This window comes from Terrapene carolina, unplaced genomic scaffold (assembly GCF_002925995.2).
Source record: "Terrapene carolina triunguis isolate 2854851 unplaced genomic scaffold, T_m_triunguis-2.0 Scaffold69, whole genome shotgun sequence".
NCBI lineage: Eukaryota > Metazoa > Chordata > Testudines > Emydidae > Terrapene > Terrapene triunguis.
Genome location: NW_020664420.1, coordinates 52,146,821 through 52,172,864, shown reverse-complemented (window position 1 = coordinate 52,172,864; position 26,044 = coordinate 52,146,821). Strand labels below are relative to the sequence as shown.

The following is a 26,044-nucleotide window of genomic DNA, read 5'->3' as shown; positions in this document are numbered from 1 at the left end:
AAACAGGCAGAAAAACTGCCTATCTGCCTGGTTTCTGTCAAGTTTTGACTGAATCTGCACATTCCCATGGAATGTTTTGATTTCATTGAATCAGCATTTCTGATGGAAAACCAACCAATGCTTGCTGTGATCAGTGACATAATTCTGTCTTTACATAAACAGCTTTATTTTACATCTATAAATACCACTTGCACTTTGCACTCTCATGAGTGTCTAATTAACATGCTAAGTGCACTTAAGCACAGTTTGCATGCCAAGAAATGAATCCAGCTGCTGACGCTTTTTTATGTAAGACTCTTATTATCATCAGTTTGGCAGAGGAATTTTAATGCAAGATAATACCTTATAGCAAAAGCTTGCCAAAATAAGGCCCTGGAAGGGAATATTGTTCATTTAAACTGAAAATTATTTTCAGCTCAGTAATAGCCTGCTCTTGCTCCCATTGAAATCAAGAGCAGAATTCCCATTGACGTCAACTGAAGCAGGATTGGTCCTTAAATCTGGAGGGCATAGTTAAATTTGATACATTAATGACACATTAAACACATCAGTAAAACCCTCTAAGTGCCTTAATTTAAGGAAAGGTGCAGTAACAGATTATCTTGCACCTTTAGTCAAACATAATGGAAAAAAGTAGTCATTAACCATTATCAGCTCTTCTCTGTCATGTCATGGTGTACTGGTAAAATTTAGGGGGAAATGTGAAGATAAGAAATTGTCTTCTAAAATAAGGCCTTTGCTCTTAATTAGGTCTGTAGTCAGTATAATTTTTTAGTTCCAATCTGTAGTTTGAAGTAGCAAACTTTATGGGTTCAGAAAAAAAGCCCCTTCCCTCTCTTCCCTCCTCCACCTTCAGTTGCCAAGGAAAAGTTGTTTTGAGCTCTGGTAGTGCTCCATTAAGAATGTTATCTACCATATTAGTACTACAGTATATAAAGCTGGTATAATAAAAAAAAAAGACTGAAGTCCATTCTCCATCACTTCACCTAGAAATAGTCTGAATTATAGCAAGTTTTTATTTTAATTAACAGCATCCCAGTAAAAATATTTTGGCATCCTGCAGTGTGTGTTTGGAAATTACTTTTGATTCACCAGACCTACAAATTTTTGTAAAATAGTTATGACATTTATTGACAAAAGAAGGATGAATATTTAAGAATGTTGTTCCTAAATATTTATTTTCCTTTCCATTTACAACATTAAATTATGCACTTAACTTTAACTTGCATTACAGCCACAGTTTTTGTCAGAACTCAGTGATAGAATTGTGTATGTTGTCTAAAATATACATTTTCATGTATTATTTATAAAAAGGATTTGCGGTAACAGTGCAACATTTGCTTTACCCATCTCACTGATTTTTTTAAAATGCTGTGTGCACTTCCGGAACAAGTCTGAGTTTGTACAAAGTGAAAGGCTGAAAGTGGTGGCTGTATTTTATAATGATTTTGTGCCTGATTCAAGATGTTTAAGTTTGTAGTCACTGATTTCCTCCCCCCTCCCGCTCAGTGTTGGCAGCATTGTCAAATGGTTTCCCTTATTAGAATTGAGGCACAGCCTCTAGTGTTGCATGAGGCTTCATGAGCTGAGAAAAAAATGGGAAATAGCACATTATATTATAAAGATTATGGCAGCAAACAAAAATACTGATTTGTATGATATTTCTTAATTCAGAAAATGATTTAGTATGTTGCAATAATAATTTAGTATAATTTGGAAGTGGGAGGGGAAATATAATTTTAAAAAGTACTTTAATCTATAAAGTATGAGAATTTTCACTTTCATAAAATATCCACATCTAGATGTCAATTTGCCAGCAATAAATGATGTTTACAGGAAAAATTACTGGGATGATAGAAGGTAAGAATCAATAGCAGAGCAAAACACTTGAGAATAGTGGCTACCACACTAATATTTGAAAAGACAACCAGAGATTCAGTAGGGCTTATATTTGTGTTAAATGTGAGTGGAAGAAGAGAGCCTATCTGGTTAATTATCAAAACAGGTAAGTAATATTTCTGTATAAATGTCAATGTTTTCAGTGTTCACTCTGTTACGCAAGTTCAGATGGTTTAAGCACCAAGTTTCCACATGGTTTCGATAATCACTTTAGTCCAGTCCTGGACTTCTTGAATAGAAGAAAACTATTGATGTTACCAAAACACACAAATATATGTTGAAGTTTAATTCCATTTTCCTTTGCAGAGATTGAACGTGCACTAAACGTAGTCAGCAGACTCACTTTGGTGAAAACATACTAACTTTCTGCAATGTTTGTAAGACATGTGAAAAGAGCAGTTACATCACTAACTGAAATATTCAAACACAGCTAATTTATCTCTGACATTTACACTATACTGTGGTATTGTACTGGATAGAAGACAAAAACTATATAATGAGTTTCCTTTATTGTCGACCCTAATTCTAGAACTACTTTGTGTGGTGATGTGCTTTGTAAATGAGAATGGGAATTATCATTAAGATGGCAGAGACGTCTTCAGAATTATATAATATTACAAATAGACAGGAGGGAATACTGACAGTAGAAATATTTCTTTTGATGCACGTACACTTCGTGGCATGCTTCTTTTATTGAATATTGAAATGTCAGGTTAAATTCTGGATAGCCAATCATATCAAACTACTGCAAATAAGGACTCTTCATCTGTGTCAGAATTTCTGAGAGAAAACAAAAGAGATGTTTTTTTAGAACAAATTTGAGAGAACATTTTGTAATCTGAAGATATGTTTTTAAAAGGATACAAGGATTTTTCCACAACCAGTGAGGCTGTTCTCTAAATTCCCTTTTGGGACATGTGGCTAGTAGATCAACTAGTAGTTGTACTTAAGTTCAATTAAGCTTTTCATTTTTTGTTTTGTTTTTAAATATCAGTGGTCAAATTAGGAAGTGGCCTACATAGACATCAGCAAAACTGAAGAGATAACTGCTGAGAATCTAAAATGGTGCCTCTGTAAGATTGGCCCTCCCCTGGTGTTTTTCCATAATAGTCAAGTGTTTGTGTGTATAAGAATCATTTTAGTGACTGCAGATTATCATTCTGAACTTTGGTTCCCTCCTCTTCTGTAGCCCTCTTTCCCCTCGCCCCCTTCCTGCTTCTCATAGTGCTTTGCATTATTTTAATCAAGGTTTCATCTCCCATAATATTTTTGACATTCCTTTTTCAGGTTCATTCATTCAAACAATGCCTCTTCATCAGATCTTAAAATATTTATTTGTAGCATAATTATTCCTGTGGGCCAGGGGAGGAAAAGGTTATGTCCTGGAAAGCAGTAACTCTGAAAAAGATTTGTGGGTAATGGTGGATAATCAGTTGAACACAAGTTCCTGATGTGATGCTGTGGCCAAAAGAGCTAATGCGATCTTTAGATGCATAAACAGGGGGATCTTGAGTAGGGATAGAGAGGTTATTTTACTTGTGTATTTGGCACTGTATTTGATTTGTAAAAAAAAAAACAAAAATCTACAGATAAGGGAAACAAACTTTTCAGCCTATGTTTCAATAAATGCCGGAAGAATAAATTACAAAAGAAATGTTTGCATATTTTAACTAAATCTGTTTTTTCTTTAACCTGAAGTTTCAGCCCCAGAGTTTACGCCTGTCAGACATGCACAGAAAATCTCAGCTCTGGAGAGGAATAGTCAGTATCACTTTGATAGAGGGATGTGAACTGAAGCCCATGGATGCAAATGGATTGAGTGATCCCTATGTGAAATTCCGGCTGGGCCATCAGAAGTACAAGAGTAAGGTAACTTCTTTTAACTGTGTTCGTACTTAACATTTGGGATCTTCTGCTTGAATGACTATTTTAATACTTCTGGAACTTTGTTGTATTACTGCTTAGGTGTTACAGCTCCTAGAACCTTTGTGTAGTTGTCATTTATTATTACTAAAATTGAGGTAAATATGTGGATGAAGAAAATGAAGCATTGGAAAAAAGTAATTTTTATTTTATTTTTCAATATGCCAAATACAGCAATGTTATGGTAACATGCCCAGGAGTTTACGTTTACTACCAATACTCTCATCTAGGGATTCAGCAAGTGCCGGGCTCTCTCCTGCCCTCATGCAGGGGTTGTTTGTGCCCGTGACGGTGATTTCCGTCTGCATGGGACTTAAGCACCTGCAGATCAAACCAATCTGGTTTGTGTGTTTGGGTTTACTGCAGGAACTGGTCACCCACTTATGACTTCTATCCTTACAGGACACTGACTGCAAGTAATAGCACAATTTTAGTGTTTTTAATTTATTTTTCCTTTCTTTTTTCATTGTTCTAATTAATTGGTCAGATTTCCAGGCTGCTGTGGGGACGGATTACAACTAGGGCTGTCAAGTGATTAAAAAAATAATTATTATTAATTGCAGATTTAATAACACTACAGAATAATAAAAATACCATTATAAATAAATAAATATTTTTGGATGTTTGCTACCTTTTCAAAGATAATGATTTCAATTACAACAGAATACAAAGTATACAGTGCACTTTATTATTTTTTATTACAAATATTTGCCTTGTAAAAAAGATAAACAAAAGAAATAGTATTTCAATTCACCTCATACAAATACTGTAGTGCAATCTCTTCATCATGAAAGTTGAACTTACAAATATAGAATTATTATTTTTACATAACTGCACTCAAAAATAAAACAATGTATAACTTTAGAGCTTACAAGTCCACTCAGTCCTACTTCTTACTCCTCCTTTAGAGGAGTTGTCTTGCCTTATTGAAGAGATAAGATATTTTATCTCAGAAAGTCAGTATTCTGGAGATGGGAAGGGTGAGAGTTGTGCAGGAGAAGGGTGAATTCTTGATGCTGCTCCTATTGGGTTGGATTTCTGGGCTTGCCTGCCTCCTGTCCAAAGAGGAAGAGAGTTTCATCTTAGAGATCTGCATTGAGTGTTTGGAGGGAGTGGGGGAAGGAGAAAGCAATAACTTGTGCAGGAGAAAGGTGAGGGAGGGTTGCTTGCTGCTTCTGGAAGGGTGGTTTCTGGTACTGGGCTCACCTCCTTTTACTGAGCTAGGTGGGCTCCCTTCAGCCGAGCAAGCCCTTGTTTCCAAGGGAAGGTGGATTTTACTTTAGGGATTTGGCATGCAGCGGGGAGGAGAGGCTGGCTTAGGGAGCTGTTCTCTATGAGTACGCCCCCCCGGAGTGAGGGGCCAGCCAGGGGCAATGGGGCACGGCACGGGAGGGATATGGGGGGGGGGGTAGACCGCCAAAGCGAGGGGCTAGCTGGGGGCATTGGGGCACTGCGCAGGGGGTGTGAAAGGGGTTGGTCCTCATAGCAAGGGGCTGGGTGAGGGTAACGGGGCAAGGCATGGGGAAGTGGGAAGGCACAGCCATGAGCACTGTATTTTGTTTGGTTGCCAGGATGGTCAATATGAGCTCTGTGTTGCTTCCCCCCCACCCCCAATATTTCTCTTTTTATCTTTTCAAACTGTTCTTCTCACAAACTCAGACTGTGGGGGACTAGACAGTTTAGAATTATCTAATCAGCTATAGCTTAATAGCTACGTTGTCATTGTTTGCGCCAACAGAGGTCAGAAGACACCATATTTTTTTTTTGGAAAGAACATTGTGTTGAACATGGTTTCAAAGAAACTAATAAAATTTCTTTTCAAACATTTCAGATAAAGTAACATGCAACATATTTTCAGCTTGAAGAATAACAAAATTACTTTTCTGTGTTACATGTCTAAAAAGTAATCTCTTAATGCAACGTTTGCTTTGACCAACCTGGGCAAAACAAAGGCTGACTTAAAGACTAATAACAGAGCAGCCAAAACCACTTTTTCTTCCTTTAGAAAACCCTACAGGGAATATTTTGCCTGTTTTTTTGATCTAGGTACTTTTTTCAAGTACCATTTTTCCATACCTTGCGTTTTTTGTTTGAAACAAACAGCTCGCTCTTGTAGTTCCAAAGTGAATGACGTGATACTGATGGGAAGGGACAATGTGATTATGCTGTATAGTTTTAGAAACTGCCAGTTGTCTTCAGACAATTGTTCCATATTTCACATATTTCCATATTTTTTCTTAGTGTCTTTATTCTGCAAATAAAGTTGGAATGAATGTTCCTTATTTTTACTATGCTGGTATTTGGGCTTGAACCACAATTACTATACGGATGGTGGACTCTTGTCTTATTTTGACCTTTTCACTCCCTAACTCTGATTAACTTTTAAATTATAAGAAATTTTGAAATTATAATACCTATGCATTGTGTTGTCATTAACTTCTTATTTGATACCATAAAGCTCTTCAGATGTCTGAAGGTCTGTTCATAGAATCAGTAGGGTGAAATCAGCTCTCCTGCATCCTCTTGCATCTCCCACAACTTGCCCACCCATCCAGTCCCACATAGAGGCTAGAATTAACAAAGTTAATTGCCATGTGCTTTATACAGAGTTGTGTTGAATGTTACTTATTTTGAATTGTTGGCATCTCTAAGCTGACACATTTTTATATGTACAAACCAAAATGCTGAAACCAAATTTTCACCCACACTTTAATGTTAACTTTTGGATGTTTAATTCTACTAAAAATGATTAAAGAATGCACTTTTTAGTTCTTTCAAAGGTCTGTAAGACTCCTAGTGATAAATCCAGTGGAGTTGTGGCCTTTGTTGAAGTCAGTACACCTCTACCTCGATAGAACGCTGTCCTCGGGAGCCAAAAAATCTTACCGCGTTATAGGTGAAACTGTATTATATCGAACTTGCTTTGATCCACCAGAGTGCGCAGCCCCGCCCCCCTGGAGCACTGTTTTACCACTTTATATCCGAATTCGTGTTATATCGGGTCGCGTTATATTGGGGTAGAGGTGTAGTTGCCCCATAAGGAAGACATTGGGCCAATTTCCACTCCTGCTCAGTATAGAAGTTACTGCTGCTATTAAGCTACGATAGAGGAGATTACTTCTTTTTCTCTAGAGAGGGCTTGGTTTATAAATTATATGCAGGGGTGGCTCTATGGTTTTTGCCGCCACAAGCACGGCAGTCAGGTGGCTTTCAGAGGCACGCCTGCAGGAGGTCCGCCGGTGCCGCGCCTTCAGCGTCCCCGCCGCCGAATTACCGCTGAAGCCGCGGGACCGGCGGACCTCCCGCAGGCATGCCGCCGAAGGCAGCTTGACGGCTGCCCTCACACCAACCGGCAGGCCGCCCCCCACAGCTTGCCAGCCCAGGCACGTGCTTGCTGCGCTGGTGCTGGGAGCCGCCCCTGATTATGTGTTTCTTCTTTGAGTAGCATCCCTCTGGGCCCAATGCACATGTGCTTTTGATCTGAGATTTTCAGTAACAGAGCCCATTCAGTTCACACATCCACTTTAGACATCCTCATACCTTGGACTGAGGATGTCTAGAGCGGATGTGTGAGCTTCACGGACAGACCACCCTCAGTTCCTTCTCAACTGCCTGGTGGCCTGAGACTGAACCTTTATTTTACCTGGTCCCAATTTTTTTTCCTGGAGTTCACCTTTACTGTAACTTAGTATAGTTTAGTTTAGTCTAGTCTAGTAATTTATTTGTCATTATTAGTTGAATGAGCCCCCCTTCTATTTCTGTTGGTTTTTTCCATTTAACACCTTCTTCCCTCCTTTTTTTTTTTTTTTTTTGAGGGGCATCTATCAGGGGTTATCACTTGTTATGCTAAGTTCCCCAGGCTTCAAGCACTGCCTTTCCAGCTGGGGTCCACCCCGGTTAGCAAAGGTGGTTCTCTATGCCCGCACTGTTTAGGGGACACCTATATACTATCCAAGTGTAAGATCTGTACTACTTTTAATAGCAGATCTGGAAATGGAAACAGAGAAATTGAATTTTGGCTTCTTATGATAGAGGAAGCCCTGATACCAGCTTCAGACCTGGGTTTGGAGGACCCTCTTGTACACCAGTCTTCAAGTGCACTTAGTGCCCCGTCAACCTCTGTATCAAAGTGACAGAGACGTTCGCAGTATAAGAATGAAGGTACCAACAAGACTCCATGGAAGAGAAGTCCTGAGTCTCCCACCAGAGATTTTTCTTTGAAGAAATCTCAGTCACCCCAGGAGACCTCAGGTCCTGGAATAGGTACTATTGAGGCTCCTAGCAGTTCTGGTACCAGGAGCTCATCAAGGCTTTGAGTTCTTCTGACAACCATGGTACCAAGCATGCTTCAGTACCAATGAAACATGATCTGAGCAGAAAGCCCAAGAAATCTGCTTCTTAGAAACCAGTACCATCTGCAGACCCCAAACATTCTGACTCTAGAAGGCTGATAACATCCATCTTCGTACCCAAACTGGTATCCCAGTCTGCTACACCAATGCACCAGAAGATGTCAGAATCTTTGGTATTGTCACCATCTGTTAGACACGCACCTCCAAAACAATCAGCACCCTCAGATTGAGACAGACACCAGCGAAGCAATCAACATTATTATTGACCATGGCTGTTGTGGAGCCTCACTTAATCTCAGCTCAGATACATTCAGCACCACAAGAATTCAGATTCTCCAGGGGTCTTTTTGTTTCTAAAGAACTGGAGTCCCCATTGCTAATGGGTACCAAGCACTTGTCAACAGTGTTCTTTCTAATTTTTCCCGTGCATGTGCAGAGTGAATTCTGTTATGTGCACCAATATGGAGGAGATGTGTAACACAATTCATGTGGTGGGGGTGGAGCCGGGGGGTTCAGAGTTTAGGAGTGGGGCTCAGGGCTGCGGCGGAGGGTTGGGATGTGGGTGGGGGTGAGGGCTCCAGCTGGTGGTGCGGGCTCTGGGGTGGGGCCGGGGATGAGAGGTTTGGGCTGCAGGCTGCCCAGATCGTACGACAGGGAGAGACGACTCCCCCCAACTCTATCTCCCCACAGCAGCACCTAGGCTCGGGGGGGGAGGGGCGAGAGGCACCTCTCTCCCGGTGGTGGCAGGTCTGTGCCAGGGCTAGGTGGGGGCTGGGAGAAGGGCGCCTCTCCCCGGGTCGCGCAAGTCGGGGGCAGGTCTGTGTTGGGGCCGGCAAGGAAAGGTGCTTCTCCCTGCTGCGGCAGGTCCATGTTGGGGCCAGCCGGGAGAGGCACCTCTCCCCACTGCAGCCCTGAGCCCCTGCACAGGGCTTAATAGGCAGCTGCGTGGCTGCACAGGTTAGAGGGAACTTAGCTTGTCAGTATCAAGATCTTCTGGGTCACTGAGATCTTATCTTTCCCTGGTAACTCTGACTTCTCCAATACCTGCTGCACATGGTAGACAACTACCTTCATCTTTAGTTCTGCCTCACTGTTGGACTACATTAAGAATGATTTTTCTTATGCCCAGATCTCTGTCTAGGTGTCTCCTATATACCATGGAGAGACCATTTCCTGGGTCACCCATCATGAGAGGAACGTGCATAAGGATAAATAACCTTATGGCCCTTCTCATTAGTATGATCAACACTGGATGTCCACTCCTCTACCTTATGGTCTCCCTCAGTAGCCATATTGGTGTGTCTATCACCAGCAGTTTTTGAAAGCTCCTAGCTACTCCCATGGGGAGCATAGAAAAATCTCCTGTACCATATCTTCCTCCTCAGCCTCAAGAGGAAACTTTCAAGGAGCAAGAAGCTAGAGGTGAACCCCCCACCCCAATACAAATATCTCTGTCATCTCCAGAAGAAGATGTAATGCCTCGACCACCTTCTTTGGTGGATGATTTTGAACAGTTCCAGGAACTGATTAAACATGTTGCTGACTCACTCCAGTTTCCTTAGAGGAGATCCAAGAGTCAGAACATAAACTTTTGGACGTTGTACATTTGACGGTCTCTGGCCAAATTGTGTTGCCAGTCAATAAGGCTCTTATGGAACCTGCTAAAACCATCTGGCAGACCCCTGTCATGGCATGGCCTCTGTAAATGGGCAGACAAAAGTATTACATGCCAGCCAAAAATTCTGAGGTTTTTTTTTCTCCCACCCACAAACAAATTATTTAATCAACGAATGTGACAACAGCACAATGCAAAAAATGAGCCTTACAACAAAGACCAAGAGTGACTTGATCTGTTTGGTCACAACAGCTACTCTGCAGTGATTCTGCAATTCAGGATCACAAATTACCAAGTTCTGATGGCAAAATACAACCACCCCAGTTATGGTAAATTCAACAACTTTATTGAACATCTCGTTGAGGAACACCTGAGAACAGTCCAGAGCCATCATAACAGAAGGTCAGTTCTTAGCAAAGACCTCATCGCAAGCCTCCCTAGATGCAGCTGACTGTGGCTCAGTCCATCTCCACCACCGTCATCATGCATTGAGCATCCCAATTACAATTATCTGGTTTTCCTAAGGAGGTCCAAGACTGTGGAAGGGCCTGCCTTTTGATGGACTCATGCTCTTTTCAGAGTCCACGGATGAATCCTTACATACCTTAAAAGACTCAGAGCACACTCACGTCTCTCAGAATATATATGCCTGCAATCAAAGAAAATATAGTAGATTTCAAACCACACAGAGATCCCAAATGGTCTAGATTTCGAAGTATCATGGTTCTGTAGAGCCACCAAGAAAGAGATCAAGATATCAAAAAAGAGACACCTTAACGGAACTGTTACCACTACCCAACTGTCATCCTCAGCCATGATGATGGTCTGGTTGAAGGTCTGGGAATATCCTCCTTTTGCGAATACCCAGTTTTAACCCTTTGGAGATCAGTTTTCCCATTTTCAACCTGCCTGGGAACAGATTATTTCCAACAAATGGGTTTTGGAGATTATAACAATGGGTTACTCTAACCATCTTATCTCCAACCCTATTTAGGGGCCCATCTCACAAACTGTTGAGACAGGAAGTCATCTCTCTCCTACTCATAGTGGCCATAGAACCAGTTCCAATCCAGCACAAGGGGAAGGGCTTCTATTCCAAGTTATTTTTGGTTCCAAAAAAAGTATGGGAAATGGAGACCAATATTAGATCTTAGGCTCCTGTATGCCTTTGTGAAATCACAGAATTTCAGGATGGTGTCTCTTGCAGCTACAATTCCATCATTAGATTCCAGAGATTGGTTTGCAACCCTCAACGTTCAGGATGTATATTTTCATGTTGCTATTCATGCCTCTCACACGAGATTAGTCGGTCAGGATCACTTCCAATATCAAGTGCTTCCCTTTGGCCTCTCCTCTGCCCCAAGGGCATTCTCAAAGATCACAGAGGTGGTAGCTGCTCATTGATATGAACTGACAACCTGATTCCCTTACCCCAATGATTGGCTGCTGAAGGGCTGTTTTTCTTTGCAGTACAGTCAATAATGTCCCTATTCCTCAGGCTAGGATTTCAACTCAACATTGAAAAGTCCATTTTGACCTCAGTACAATAAATACACTTCAGAGGGGCTTATCTGGATGCTGCAACAATCAGATCTTACCTTTCTGTGGACAGGTTTATGACTTTAACAAGACTCAAATGATCCTCCAAACATTGGCAAGAAATTGCACCCAACTGCTGACACTCCAGGAGTCTCTTCTCCCATTAACCTCCTCAATCTGAGAGCTGTCAGAAACACCTATATCCACTTCCTTCCATTAATCAGGAACACATCTGTCAAGGCTGTGACAGATAACATGGTTTGAATGTTCTACATCATTAGTCAAGGAGTGGGACAAGATCCCCCCGTCTTTGTGTCAAAGCAAGAAAGCTATGGAACTGGTGAATAGCCAATCATATCTTCATCTCAGCCTCCTATGAGTAAAAAGGATCATGGCCAACAATCTCAACAGGCATTTCTCCCAAGATTGAGTGGGAACTGGACTTGCGGGTTCTCAGACACATTTTTCTGACTTGATGGTTCACAGAAGTGGACCTCTTTCCCAACACCACCAATAGGAAGTGCATACAATTTTGTTCCACAGGAGGAATGGGTCCTCAGTCCCTGGGGGATGCCTTCCTTATTGCTTGGATGAAAAGCCTTCTCTGTGTATATCCTATAACACCATTTGTCTTGAGCGTGTTGAATGAGAACAAACAACAAAGCCAGTACCCTTATATGAATCGTCTCGCTTCTTGTCTGGCATCGAAACTGCCATCCATTTCTCACCTGTTTTCTTAGGACTCCCATCACCTCTTCATCTGAACCTAGGAATTCTTCACCGTAGAGCTTGTTTACTTAATGGTTTTCAGGGTCTTAGACTTTCTGTTCTGCAGAAGTCTAACAGGTATTGTTAAACACCAGGAAAATATCTACGTGAAACACTTACCTTCAGAAGTGGAAAAGATTTCACCACTTGTGTACCTGATGACAGTTTCCACCTGTTCCTCCTTCGTTCTCCACTGTTCTTGTCTATCTGTTGGAACTGATAAAGTCAGGTCTCTACACGATTTCCATCAAGGTTCACTCTGCAGCTGCATTTCATTCCTTTGTGGAGGGATTCTCAGTGTTTGCTCACCCCACAACAGCAAGATTCATCAAGGAGTTGATGAAACTTTCCCCACAGATTAGAGAGTACACTGCTGTATGGGATTTAAATTTGGTCTTTAATTGTCTCATGAAAACTCCCTTTGAGCCTACGACAACCTGTTTCCTCCTTCACCTGTCCATGAAAGTGGCTTTTTTTCATGGCCATAAGCCCTGCCCGACAAGTTGGAGAAATCGGTGGTTTAATGGAAGACCATCTCTTTTTCAGTATTCTTCAGGGAGAAAATTTTGTTACAACCACCTCTGAAGTTTCTACCAAAGGTATCTTCTGAATTCCATATCAACCAGGTTGTTTATCTTCCAGTCTTTTTTCCAAAACCATACCAGACCACAGAGGAAGTCATCCTCTATGCTTTGGATGCAGGGCCGGCTCTGGCTTTTTTGTCGCCCCAGGCAAAAAAGCCTCCGGCCGGAGGGGGGGGGCGGCCGGAGCCCCGTCGGGGGCTCCGCTCTCCCCCCGGCGGCCAGCGCGCCGGGGGCAGGGCGGCGAGAGGGCGGCGAGCCCCGGCTGGGGCTCAGCTCTCCCCCCGGTGGCCAGAGTGCAGGGCAGCGAGCCCCGGCAGGGGCTCGCCGCTCTCCCCCCGGCGGCCGGGGGGAGGGCGGCCAGAGCGCCGGGGGGAGGGCGGCGAGCCCGGCTGTGGCCCCGCTCTCCCCGGCAGCCGGAGCGCCACGCCGCCCCCCTCCAGGTGCCGCCCCAAGCACCAGCTTGGGTGCCTGGTGCCTGGAGCCGGCTCTGTTTGGATGTCAGAAGGCATTAGCCATCTATCTGGACAGAACCTTTTAGAGACTTTTAGAAAGTCTCCACGTTTTGTTTAATTTACAGACAAACAAATCCAGAGTCTCCACTCAGAGACTCTCAAAGTGGATCTCTGGATGAGGCTGCCAATATTCAACTTCCTTGTAGGGTGTTAGCCCATTGTACAAGATTCCAGTCTGCTTCCATGGCACTCTTGAGAGAGGCCGTCTGGGCTTCAATATATACTTTCTCCAAACTCTATGCCATGGTTCACGATGCCAGATCACATGCTGTGCTTGGTAATACGGTGCTATCTTCAGTGTTGGACTTGACTCTTCTATCTTCCAGTGATACTGCTTGGGAGTCATCTGAAGTGGAGCACTCATAGGAACACTACTTGAAGAAGGAGAGTTTACTCACTTCAAGATATGTATCCCTATGGATGCTCCACTATCTGCCCTCCTTGCCTATGCTTCAGAGTTGTCTCAAGGAAATTCATGGCGGAGAAGGAACTGAGGGCAGTTTGCCTGTGCCGCTCTATGTATCCTTAGTGCAAGGCATAAGGATGGTCTGGAGCACATGTGTGGGTTGAACAGGCACAGCTAATTAAAATCTCTGCTCAAAGGTGCATGGGGTGCAGGCATACTTGAAGTTGAACACCCACAGGGATACACATCTTGAAGAACAGCAGTTACTGCACAAGGTGAATAACCTCTTCTCAGAGATAACTAGAGTAAAAATCACTATTGAAGCTGTCTACTTCAACCTGAATTCATTTGCATCTTCTCCTGTAATTAAAAATAAACAACAAATTAGCTTGGTAAATTCATTTTCCCCACCCCTACAACCTCAAACATTATAATGGCAAGAAAAAGAGGAGGAGATCATGCGAAACTGGTTAACTGCAGTTGCTGGTTAAATGCTTTCAGTTTCAGTCTATTTGTCATTTTCAGGTAGCCTTTTTTTTTTTTTTTTTGGTTTTGCTTTAGAAAGACAACTTTGTCACTTTCCGGTCACTCAAGATGAGGAATCATTACTCTAGAGAAAAATGGTTCAGTTCCCAGGGCAAATTCATTGTTTTACAGACTTTCAGCGGTGATGAACTGAGAGATTTTGGAGGTTGGTACTATGTCCAACGGGGCATGGGGTTGTTCAGTAGCCTTATTTTTTTTCCTTTAAAAAAATCACCACTAAACCCATTAATTGTGTGAATAAGACTTTCTGGGCAGCATCTAAAGATTAATTTCACTGTTCAGGAAGAACATGGCTGCACAGTGCAATAATGACTTTCTTTACTCTCCTTTCAGATTGTGCCAAAAACGTTAAATCCTCAGTGGAGGGAGCAATTTGACTTTCATCTCTATGAAGAGCGAGGTGGAATTATTGATATTACTGTGTGGGACAAAGATGCTGGCAAAAGGGATGATTTTATTGGCAGGTGTGTGCAATTACAACCTACTAGTACTCTGGAGATGAGAGCATATGATTACAATAAGTCTTGTTGTTAAAACTATTCCTTATAACCATTTGTCCTTGTAAAGAAAATACTGAACTTTTACAAAGTATAAGTACATTTTCCTGCATTTATGACTGTCCTTGTTGTAATGCTGACGAAATAATTATTTGCTTGACCAGTAGGTGGCAGATTTTACCTATTCATAGACATAGATTTTCAAATGTGGACATATTGTATTAAGAAGTATAATCAAGATGCAGGCGGTTCCATGCGGCAGCGTTTTCAGGGTTGGGGTTAGAGGTGAAAGAAATATCATGAATTACAAAATGCTTGTAAGACTAAAACACATCCTCATTTTTAATCTACTGTGTGGGTGAAATGAAAATCTTAAAGCACTGCACACAACCTTTTTTGCAATAAAATATGATCATTGATGTAATTAATTCTCAAGGGACTCAATATTTGGGATCTTTTCTCAGAATTCAGGAAATGATTTCTATCTGAATCACCAAACTCAAACTGTTTTACTGTGGTAGGTCATGGTAAATACAGCCCATTTGTATCCGCTCGTAATAGAAAAAAAGTCTCAAAACTATTAAATGTGTGTAGCTACTGTGAAAACTTAGCCTTATTGGGAAGTTCAAATATTCAGTTACATCATATGAAGTTACAGCACATTCTGGTAAATTGTATTAATCCTATTTCTTCTGGGTAGTTATCTGTCAGAGTAGAATATTAAAAACTTGTAGATGCTATGACTAGTACATTGATGCTTTGTAATCAGTAGAATTAGTCATTGTTGAAAGTACATATTCATGAATGGAATTCCTATGAACTAAGCCATATATTTTCCATGTCAATGTGTTAATCTTTCCCCCTTGTGTTTAGAGTAGCGCCTTTGTTTACCATACTAGATGATGGGGCAGACTGGTCATAATATTACATTTTACCTTCTCCTGGAGACAGCGTTTTATAGAATGTGAAGAATCAGAATAGATTTAAATTTTTTGGTGTATAAGAGCCTTAATGTCAATCAGTTTTTTAAAATATCTATTCATTGGAATTGTATTTTATACAATGATACCCTATTATCTGGGATTAATATATGTGTATATTTTGTCCCTGTCTCATCTGCAGTGAGTGGATATAATAATAACTTTAGTTTGGCAGAGTAGCTGACTGGGTCTGTCCTATGTGAGTACCTGTTATGCCTTGGAAAATAGCTTCTATTCTGTATTCATTTACTACAGAGTTTTTTCTGAAAAGATGAGATTTTAAATTCCAATAATTGACTTTGCAGGACTCTTTGTATTCAAGGCAGCTTTCGCTTTTTATTATTATTAACAAGAAGTAATATTATTACCACTAAAGTATTTTACAGATGAAGATATAGTTCCTGCTGCAAAGAGTTTGCAGTCTAAATAAAGACAAAGCATACAAGTGTAAAAATAAAGTAATTACAGAGCAGGAAGAAGGGTCCATAACCACAGGAACATGAGGTTGTGTAGATAATTATGCACACATCTAAAAGAGTAATATGTTTGAGTTTTTCTTCTTTAAAAAAAATAACTTGTGGACATCATGAAAGTAGTGATTTCTGTTTGTTTCATGAAGACCCCTGATGGATAATACCAAGATAATGCCTTTCTCTAAAAAGACTGCTTGTAACCATTGCTATTTTTAAATGGGGAATAAATAATTTGAATGGTTTTGGTGCTCTGCCTCAAGATATGAAAGTGATTCACATTATATAAATACTGAAATAGACAGACAGACCTCTTTCTAGGCATATCTCAGAACCAGTAATCTATCCTCATCCTCTTTAACCTGTCAGCCACCTTTGACAAAGTTGACCAAGGGGAATAGTGGTGGGAGAAAAAAACTGGCTTCAAGACTGAGCTTGATAAGTTTATGGAGGGTATGGTATGATATGAGGAGACTGCCAACAATGGCATGTAGCTGATCTGCAACTGCTAGTGGCAAATATCTCCAACGGCCAGTGACTGGACACTAGATGGGAGGACTCTGAGTTCCTACAGATAATTATTTGGGGGGAGGGATAGCTCAGTGGTTTGAGCATTGGCCTGCTAAACCCAGGGTTGTGAGTTCAGTCCTTGAGGAGGCCACTTAGGGATCTGGGGCAAAAATCAGTACTTGGTCCTGCTAGTGAAGGCAGGGGGCTGGACTTGACTCGACTCAATGACCCTTCAGGGTCCCTTCCAGTTCTATAAGATAGGTATTATTTCCCAAGTATCTGGCTCGTGAATCTTGCCCATATGCTCAGGGTCTAATTGACTGCCATATTTGGGGTCAGGAAATTATTTTCCCCTCGTCAGATTGGCAGAAACCCTGGGAGTTTTTCAACTTCCTCTGCATAGGTCACTTGCAGGTTTAAGCTAGTGTAAATGGTGGATTCTCTGTAACTTGAAGTCTTTCAACCATGATTTGAGGACTTCATTAACTCAGCCAGAGGTTATGGGTCTATTACAGGAGTGGGTGGGTGAGGTTCTGTGGGTTGCAATGTGCAGGAGATCAGACTAGATGATCATGATTGTCCTTTCTGGCTTTAAAGTCTGAGTCTGAGACCATGCTGTTACTCCTGAATTTTTGTCTTCCCTTGGCTTCCATGACTCTGTCCTCTCCTGCTTCTCCTCCTACCTCTCTAATCACTTTTTAGTTTGTCCTTTGCAGGATCCTCTTTGTCCCCTCTCCAATTTTCTGTGGGGTTCTACAAAGCTCCATCTTTGGTCCCCTTCTCTATACTTATCTCTGGGTAATCTCATCCACAAACACAAATTCAATTGCCATCTCTATGCTGATAATTTTACAGACCTTCCTCTGTACGCCAGATCTGTCTCCTCTTGTCCGTACTAAATTTTCTCTCTCTCTCTGATAGCTCCTCATGGATGTCTAGCCACCAGCTCAAGCTAAACATAGCTAAATAAGAGCTCTTAATCTTTTCTTCCAAGTCTTTCCCACACCTATTTTCTTAGTCACTGTGAACAAAACCACTATCCTGCCTGTCATGCAGGCCTGTAACCTGGGTGTCATTGTTAACTAGGACCTCTCTCTGGGTCCTCACATCCAGGCTATATCTAAAATTTGCAGATCCTTTCTGCATAACATGTCCAAGATACAGCCTTTCTTATTAAAACAGGTCATCCAGGCTCTCATCATCTTGTGTCTTGATTACTGCAACACCCTTTTCTCTCTCTCTCTCTCTCTCTCTCTCTCTCTCATTGCAATCTTGCCCCGCTCAGATCCATTCAGCATGATGATACAAAGACCATTCTCCTAGCCTTTAACTTTGACCACTTCACCCCTCTCTTTGAATCCTTCCACTGGCTCCCCCTTCTCTATCTCATCAAACATAAACTGCTTGTATTCACTTTCAGGGTCCTTTGTGGCTTATCCCCACTGCATCTGACATCTCATTTAGTACTGAAATGTGGACTTGCATCTTCTCTTGACCAATAATGCTAGCCTCCCACCCACTTCTCAAATTTTCAGTCATGTATTTGTGCTTACTGCCATGCTGCCACTCATGTTTGGGAGGAGTTTCCTGTTAACATCTGCAGGGCTACCTCACTATCCTCCTTCAAAATCCTCCTTAAAACTCTCCTTTGCTGTGATGTCCACAAAAAATTTGACAACGATTAGGTCGCTGGTACACTGATACCCCTGCCTATCATACCGATCAATGCTGTATCATTTTTTCCTTATACACCTCTACCCCAATATAACGCTGTCCTCGGGAGCCAAAAAATCTTAACATGTTATAGGTGAAAGCGTGTTATATCGAACTTGCTTTGATCCACCGAAGTGCGCAGTCTCCCACCCCCTCACTCCCCCCAGAGCGCTGCTTTACCGCGTTATATCCGAATTCATATTATATCGGGTCGCGTTATATCGGGGTAGAGGTGTACTCCCCGGTTTGTCTGTATCCAGCTGTCATCTCTTGTCTTATGCTTAGATTGTAAACTCTTTGGGAGAGGAATACTGTCTTTTTGTTTTTTGTTTATACAACATCCAGCACAGAGGGGTTCTGGTCCATGACTGGGGCTCCTGGGCACTTTGGTAATATATAAATAATTATAAGGGTGCCATGAGATCTTTTGCTTCCAGTATCAGAAGAGGTGATATGCTTAGGATCTAGAAGGGAAATTGAAAACTGTTTCCTGCTTAGCTGAGTGATTGGGCATTTTTCCTTTTATCTTAAATAAGGACCTCTTGCCACCTTGAATAATTTTCAAGCACTAGCAATTCTCTTCTAGAGGTAAATTTGTATATAATGCAAATCTAAGACTCCATCTTGAATGATTGCCATATCTGACTAAAGTTTGGTGAGGAAGAAACCATGGTTTATGATAAAGAATGAGTTTCCACTAATGGAAAAAAATGGAACAAATAGAAAAAAGGTATTCATTCATTATTTAGGGAACAAGTCTCATCTTTGATCCACAGTGCAGTTCTCTATTGCACATTTTGCATTCATTCTGCTTGCAGAGCACTCATGAATGTCAGCAGAAATTGAGGAATAAATGCAGAATATGCAAAAAAAAAATTGTTGCTTTGTGGATCTCAAAAAAGATATTTGCCTTTAGAATAGTATATGTTAGTGTCACAAATCCAGCTGGTGGCTCCTGTCCAGCTACCCACTGGACTGCTGAGAGGGGAACCCAACCCTGTGGATCCTCAGGTATTTAAGCTTCCCTGTGTCTCAGCAGGCTGCCCGCACTGTTTCCTCCCTAGGCCTCTCTGGCACATGTCCTGAGCACTGACTCTGTCTGCTATGTCTTCACAGAAATGGAGCTCCTTAGGCTCCCAGGACTGATGCTGACTACCCCACCATGATGCTCCAGTTGCTTACACACCCTGTCCCAGAATCCCATTCCAAAATTGTGAAGCTGCTGGTTTACAATTTAACTCTCTCCTGAAACACACAGCAGTTGTAAAGCATTTAACGTGCAGAAACACTGCCCAGAGTCTAGCCCCTTACTACTCTTCTACTGACTCATATAAAGCACAAATAAGTACAGATCATACAAAACAATAAGCATCTTACAATGTCCCTCATTAGCACACCCTTCCCCTGTGAGTTCTTGTGGGGACCATCTGTGTCCAGGGAGGCAAGCAGGCTCCCTTCCCTCTCACTGGCTCTTACTTGCTGGATCTTTTCTCCCTCATATACTGGAGAAAATGCCCCCTGAGCAGAATAACTTCTCTTTTAAAACTTTCAAATACCTTGTTCAATCTCTTGCTGGGTCAGAGGCCCCCTGCCAGGTGACTTTGTTGACAAGGCGAGCTCCCTCCTGCTAAACCAGTTGTTCTGAGCAGGGACCAGTCCTTTGTCAAGAGTGAATAGATTTCCAATGATTGGGTACTTAGTCAACTATCCTCTATTGTCAACACTGTATCGCTACATCTTGGGACTACAGCCCAACATGGAGGCAAAGGATAACAGATAAGGCTACCAAAAAGCATGCTCAAAATGGAGTGTGGAGCTTGGGGTGTTTTATTTTTCTCTTTCTCTCTGTCTCCATCGACACAGTATATTCTTGATTTTTGGAAACTCTGTTCTCCAGACCTCAACATTATTTGAATCCTGTCCTTGTCACCCAGCATGGGACAAGAATCATAGAATATCAGGGTTGGAAGGGACGTCAGGAGGTCATCTAGTCCAACCCCCTGCTCAAAGCAGGAACAATCCCCAACTAAATCATCCCAGCCAGGGCTTTGTCAAGCTTGACCTTGAAAACCTCTAAGGAAGGAGATTCCACCACTTCCCTAGGTAACCCATTCCAGTGCTTCACCACCCTCCTAGTGAAAAAGCTTTTCCTAATATCCAACAAGGATGAGATTTGGATAATCGAGCAGAGATCCCTGGGCCACAGAGGAGGCCACTCTGCTGCTGAAGGCTCCTGCGTGGCAGCGCAGGTAGACCTTGGCAGCCCTGCTGTCACAGGAGTGAGCGAGCAGGGCGCTGACAGTGGAGCTGCAGAGGGTTCCTGTGCTGCTGCAAGGCTGATAATACCCGATCCCTGGCCAGGATTCTACTCTGCCCTGCCAGGGCTGCTGTCTCCTGGTGGTGCTAGAGTCTTGTCTGCACAAGTTGTACCAGTTTAGCTTATATCACTGTACCTTGTGCCTGCAATAATTGAAATGGCAGGTGTGGCAGTGCACTGCCCTCTTGATTATCCAAATAAAATCTCTGTCTGGCATTCTACTCAGCTAACCAGGAGTGTGTGTGTGTGTACAGACTCTCCTGGTTACCTGAGTAACATGCCAGATACAGATTTTATTTGGATAGATATAGATATAGATATTTGTGTGTGTGTGTAAGTAAAATATCTATCTCTCTCTCTATATATATATGATCTCCCATAGAATTTATAAATTGTACAGACATACTCCCAAATTATCACAGTTCACACATAAGATTCCCCCCCACCCCGAAGCTTTATTCTAGAATTTTTCCCTCTGATTTAATCAATGAACCCCCACATCACTGTCATTTTCTTCCTGGTAAAACAAAATTGGACTAGAACCCCTTCACAAAAGGACAATACAATTTATTTTTAATGATATAAGGTATTCCTTTTTCCAGCTCACACCTGGGTGAGGTACCTTGCTTGGTAGGACTCTCATGAAATAAAAGAATTGGGAATTGAAGCCAAATTCCTTCCTTTTTCTCAGGGGAAATCAGTCTTGCCCTTTTTGTAGAATTAAAATAGACCATAATATTAACTGTGTGTCCCTTAATGCAGTGAAATATTTGAAAAACAAAATGTTGTATGTATCATCTAGCACTCCATACCCACGAAGTTCAGTTGAGTTTGCACTGTACAGTACTTGAATGCATTCTCCTATACATGCTCCTATTTATTAACTGGTGAAATTATTCAGGTAAAACAAGAACAAGGGCAAATTGTTATCCATTCTAGTTAAGCTGGAACTTTACTAGAATGTGTATCTCAGAGTATTGTTAAAATATATAAACCTAGAGCCATTTAAATATATAGTTTAGGATTTCAAAAGCACACAGGATGCTCTTGAATAATAGAACTGGGAAAGACTCAGAGTGCAAATACATTTTCAGAGACATGCAGGCTCAGGTGAGGGAACATTGGGTTCTATCACTAGAAAGAGCCACCTAGCCTTCAAATTTATTTGGGCATAAGCTTTTGTGGGCTAGAGCCCACTTCACCAGATGCACGGAGTGGAAAATACAGGAACAGGTATAAATACATGAAAGGATGGGAGTTGCCTTACCAAGTGTGAGGTCAGTCTAATGAGACAATTCAATTAACAGCAGGATACCAAGGGAGGAAAAATAACTTTTGAAGTGGTAATGAGAGTGGCCCATTTCAGACAGTTGACAAGAAGGTGTGAGTAACAGTAGGGGGGAATTAATATTGGGGAAATTAGGTTTAGGTTTTGTAATGACCCAACCAGTCCCAGTCTTTATTCATGCCTAATGTGTTGGTGTCCAGTTTGCAAATTTCCCCCTACTGTTACTCTCACCTTCTTGTCAACTGTCTGAAATGGGCCACTCTCATTACCACTTCAAAAGTTCTTTTCTTTTTCCTCCCTTGGTATCCTGCTGTTAATTGAATTGTCTCGTTAGATTGACCTCACACTTGGTAAGGCAACTCCCATCCTTTCTTGTATTTATACCTGCTCCTGTATTTTCCATTCCATGCATCTGATGAAGTGGGTTCTAGCCCACAAAAGCTTATGCCCAAATAAATTTGTTAGTCTCTAAGGTTCCACAAGGATTCCTCGTTGTTTTTGCTGATACAGACTAACACGGCTACCACTCTGAAACCTGCCACCTAGCTTTGTAAACACAGAAGCTAGGACCTGCTATTGGAGGGTGGAAAGAGAGTGTATTCAATCTTCTAAAGATAATACAAAAGGTTAAGGGTGCCAAGGTCTAGGGAATAGGAGGTTGCCGAAGGTACATTGGGTTCCAGATTTTTCTGGAAAGCAACAGAACTTGGAGGCTTACAGGCAGCCTTTATAAGTTCAGATAAACATGTGAAAATTGGGATGGTTTTCTGAACCTCCCAAAGGTTTTGGAGGATCAGTCATCATTTCTAATGAGTATAAACTTTCACCAAATATTTTTATTCTAACATAATTTGAATGTCCAGATCATGCAGTTGGCATGATCTGGTCACAGATTTACCATAACTGGAAGTAAATGTTTTCTATTTCCTTGTTGAGTCAGAAAATAGACTAGTTTGATTAAAAACCATAAACTGTAGAAAGTTTAGGCAGCTAATATTAAGCAGCAACTTTTAAGATAAAAAATCAAATTAAGGTGAAATGATTTTAATCTCCATGTAATTATTTAGCTTTCTTATCACCTGCATTTTTGAAGGCGATCCTGACTCTGTCACCTTCACAATAATCAGCTAATAAATCCTTATGATTGTTATACCTTTATGCATAGCAGTAATTGGAACAAATTGGCTGCTGACAGCTGCCATAAATTGCCAAGAATGAGTGCTGTCAGAGACCAAGTTATTTCTGTGAACATGCAGGATAAGTAAATCCCATGTCATGCAATTTTATTCAGCTGAAGTTATTTGCAATCCAATACAGCAGGACTTATAACATTATTTATTAGTGGGAAAATGCATGTTTATCTTCAAAATGACATTGATTTTTGCTCACATTTTATGCTAGGGGATTACTCTTGACTATTTATATCTATCTATCTATATATCTAGTTAATAGTAATAGCGTGTTTGAGTATTTTCATCAGTATCTGTGAGTCTTCACTACCTTCCAAAATTGATGCAAGCTGTGAGTGGAACACCTTGTGTTGTATATTGATTACTCTACATATTGTTTATATTTGTTGGGAGAAGTTTCCTTTTTCATATTTTTGTCTCTGAATATCATTAAAATTTTATGTGTGTATTCTACATATTTCTTTGACTTCACTTCTTGCTAAAACGAATGCCATGAAAACATAAGGTTAAAAACATTGGAAAATTAGTTATTTATTTTTCAATTTTTGACACCCAGTCCGTTATGGTTTGTTTACATAATCTTTTTCGCAGTAAGTAAGCTATCGAGGTTCTGTTAGCGCTCACATGAATAAAAGCAGAATGAGAACTGTACTGTTGCATTATTAATCTGAAAGCACAATGGTATACTTGTCAGGAAGCTCTAAACTGAAGAGGTGGGATTTTGTATATAAAACATTTATATCTCAGTTTTCTTTTTTTTTAATTGAACAGTGCTACTAATCTTTGCATCAGTTCTCTAAGATGCACCTACATCTCCCATTGATTTCATGTACTCAGCAACTCTCAGGATTTGGCCTTCAAGATATTCCAAATCATATACATAGTTATACTGTGAAAGCTAAAGAGCCACTAAAGTTTCAAGACAAAAAATAGTGAACTAGATTATATTTTGGCTCACAAATCTGCAACAGTAGCTATTCATTAAGTTTGTAGAGCCAGCTTCTTTTGTCCCTTTCTCTACCAAATTTTTTTTGGGGGGATGGGGTCAAAATTACTCCACTGCATTAAGCTAAGGGGAGTAAAAATGAAAAGTCTGGCATAGGTGTCAGGAACACAACAGCGAGTGGGGGAAATGAGAACAGAGATATTAGGTGGAAGAAGATTATGAAGAGTTATGTGAGGATGAGGTTCCTTTGTGAAGAAATTAGGCTCGGGCTCACACAGGGAAGATGGACTTTGAGAACCAGGGGGAGGCAGACTGGGACATACATTCTTTGAAAAGCAAACTGAGTCCAGGCTGGATCCCAAGAGCTCCTGGGCTTGCTAAAAGAATGTAAGCAGGGTCAGTTCTTTTCCTGTAGCTCAAGAGGGAAGTCCATCCATGGGAATTTACCAGCGTTACTATACTGATACAATCTAAACCAAAAAAAGGGACACTGGTACTACGAATGAGTGTCTACACAGGGCTTTATACCGGTATAGTAATGCTGGTAAATTGTAAAATCATTTTCTCTAATGTTTGGTTCCACTTGCAAAATGAACCTGCTTGTTTTAAGAAGGATGTTTGTCACTGTATGGTGCTAGTCATAGACTCCCCAAGGAAAGAGATGCAGGTGTCCAGTTGGACCTGCACTGTAACAAGAAGTGGGCATAGATAGGGCGCTGGACCCAGATCCTGGACTAAGAGTGGGAGATTTGCAAAATTCAACCCCTAACAGGTAAGGGGAGGCCTAACACCTGAGGGGTCACATCCAGAGAGCAGAAAGGGGACAGATGTACAAGCAGCACTGTAACCATGAGCACAGCTCTAGTGGTTTTACGCTCTTCTGCTCCCTGTCCTTCCCCAAGCCTGTCTGTATCCTCCTCTCTTCCTATCCTCCCCCACCTCCAGGCTCCTGCCCCTTTCCCCCTCTGCTCCTATCCTTCCCCTCCTCAGTTGCATCAATATACCCTCCAGGATTTGCACACCTCTGCTGATATCCAATCCTGCCTGCCCCTGGCCCTTGTATCCCTCCCCATTTGCTGCCACCCTCCCAGCTTCTGTCTCTCACTACTTCCCCCCACCCCCACACCACGTCCTCATCCAGTTACTGTCCCACCTCCCCTTCTCCTTCTCACCCATCTGCATTCTAAGTCAGGCTACTTACTTCTTGCTGCTTGGTTCACAGTAAGGGGAGCATAGGAGGGACAATCTCCCTGCTCTTAGTTCTTCTGCCTGATACCACTGCAGCCTGGAGCAGCAACTGCAGGGACAGTCCTGTTCAGCCTCTGCAGCCTCAGAATAGAACATTCTCAATCACTTTGTGGGGATGGTGCATGTGTAGTCCAATCAGTACTTAAATGCTGTGAGGGGAAAAAAGGAGAAGTGCAGTAAGGAATTGCAGAAATGATTTTGGGGCTGGAGAAAATGTCTTACGGTGAGAGACTGAAGAAGATCACTCTATTTAACCTATCAAAAAGTAAATGTAGACGTGACTTGATTGTGTTGTATAAACACCTTCGTGGGAAGACAATACTAGGGTACTAAAGGGCTCTTTTAACCTATCAGAGAAAGACATATGGTGTAACACTACACCCCATGTACTTCATAGTTGTACGATTATGATATAATTATGACCCATTTTGTACAAGATACATCGTGTCAGTTGTCTATGGAAAAGTTATGATTTGCTGAATATGATTATCCCAGTTGTATATATGTATCATTTTTGTATCTGAAGTTATGAATATTTACCAGGTATCTGTATTTCAAATGTGATTACTCTGGGAACACCCACTGCTGCCTTTCAGGTACAGCAATGAAGAAGCTAAACATTGATGATGGCCCATCAGCAAAGACCATGGTCTATGGAAGAGCTTAGCCTTGCTGTAAACATTTCAGCCAGCTTGTAAGTAATGGCTGCTATGACTCAACAAGGGCATGTGACCAGACCAC

General features: G+C 41.6%; 1 protein-coding gene across 1 annotated transcript in view; it reads left to right on the top strand.

Annotated features, from left to right (window-relative positions):
- Positions 1-26,044, top strand: part of MCTP1 (multiple C2 and transmembrane domain containing 1) — a 451,536-nt gene that overhangs the window by 243,585 nt on the left and 181,907 nt on the right. The window contains exons 7-8 of the mRNA XM_024206867.2: positions 3,598-3,768; positions 14,478-14,608. Of these exons, the coding sequence (XP_024062635.1) occupies positions 3,598-3,768; positions 14,478-14,608 (302 nt within the window). The remainder of the gene's footprint in view (positions 1-3,597; positions 3,769-14,477; positions 14,609-26,044) is intronic.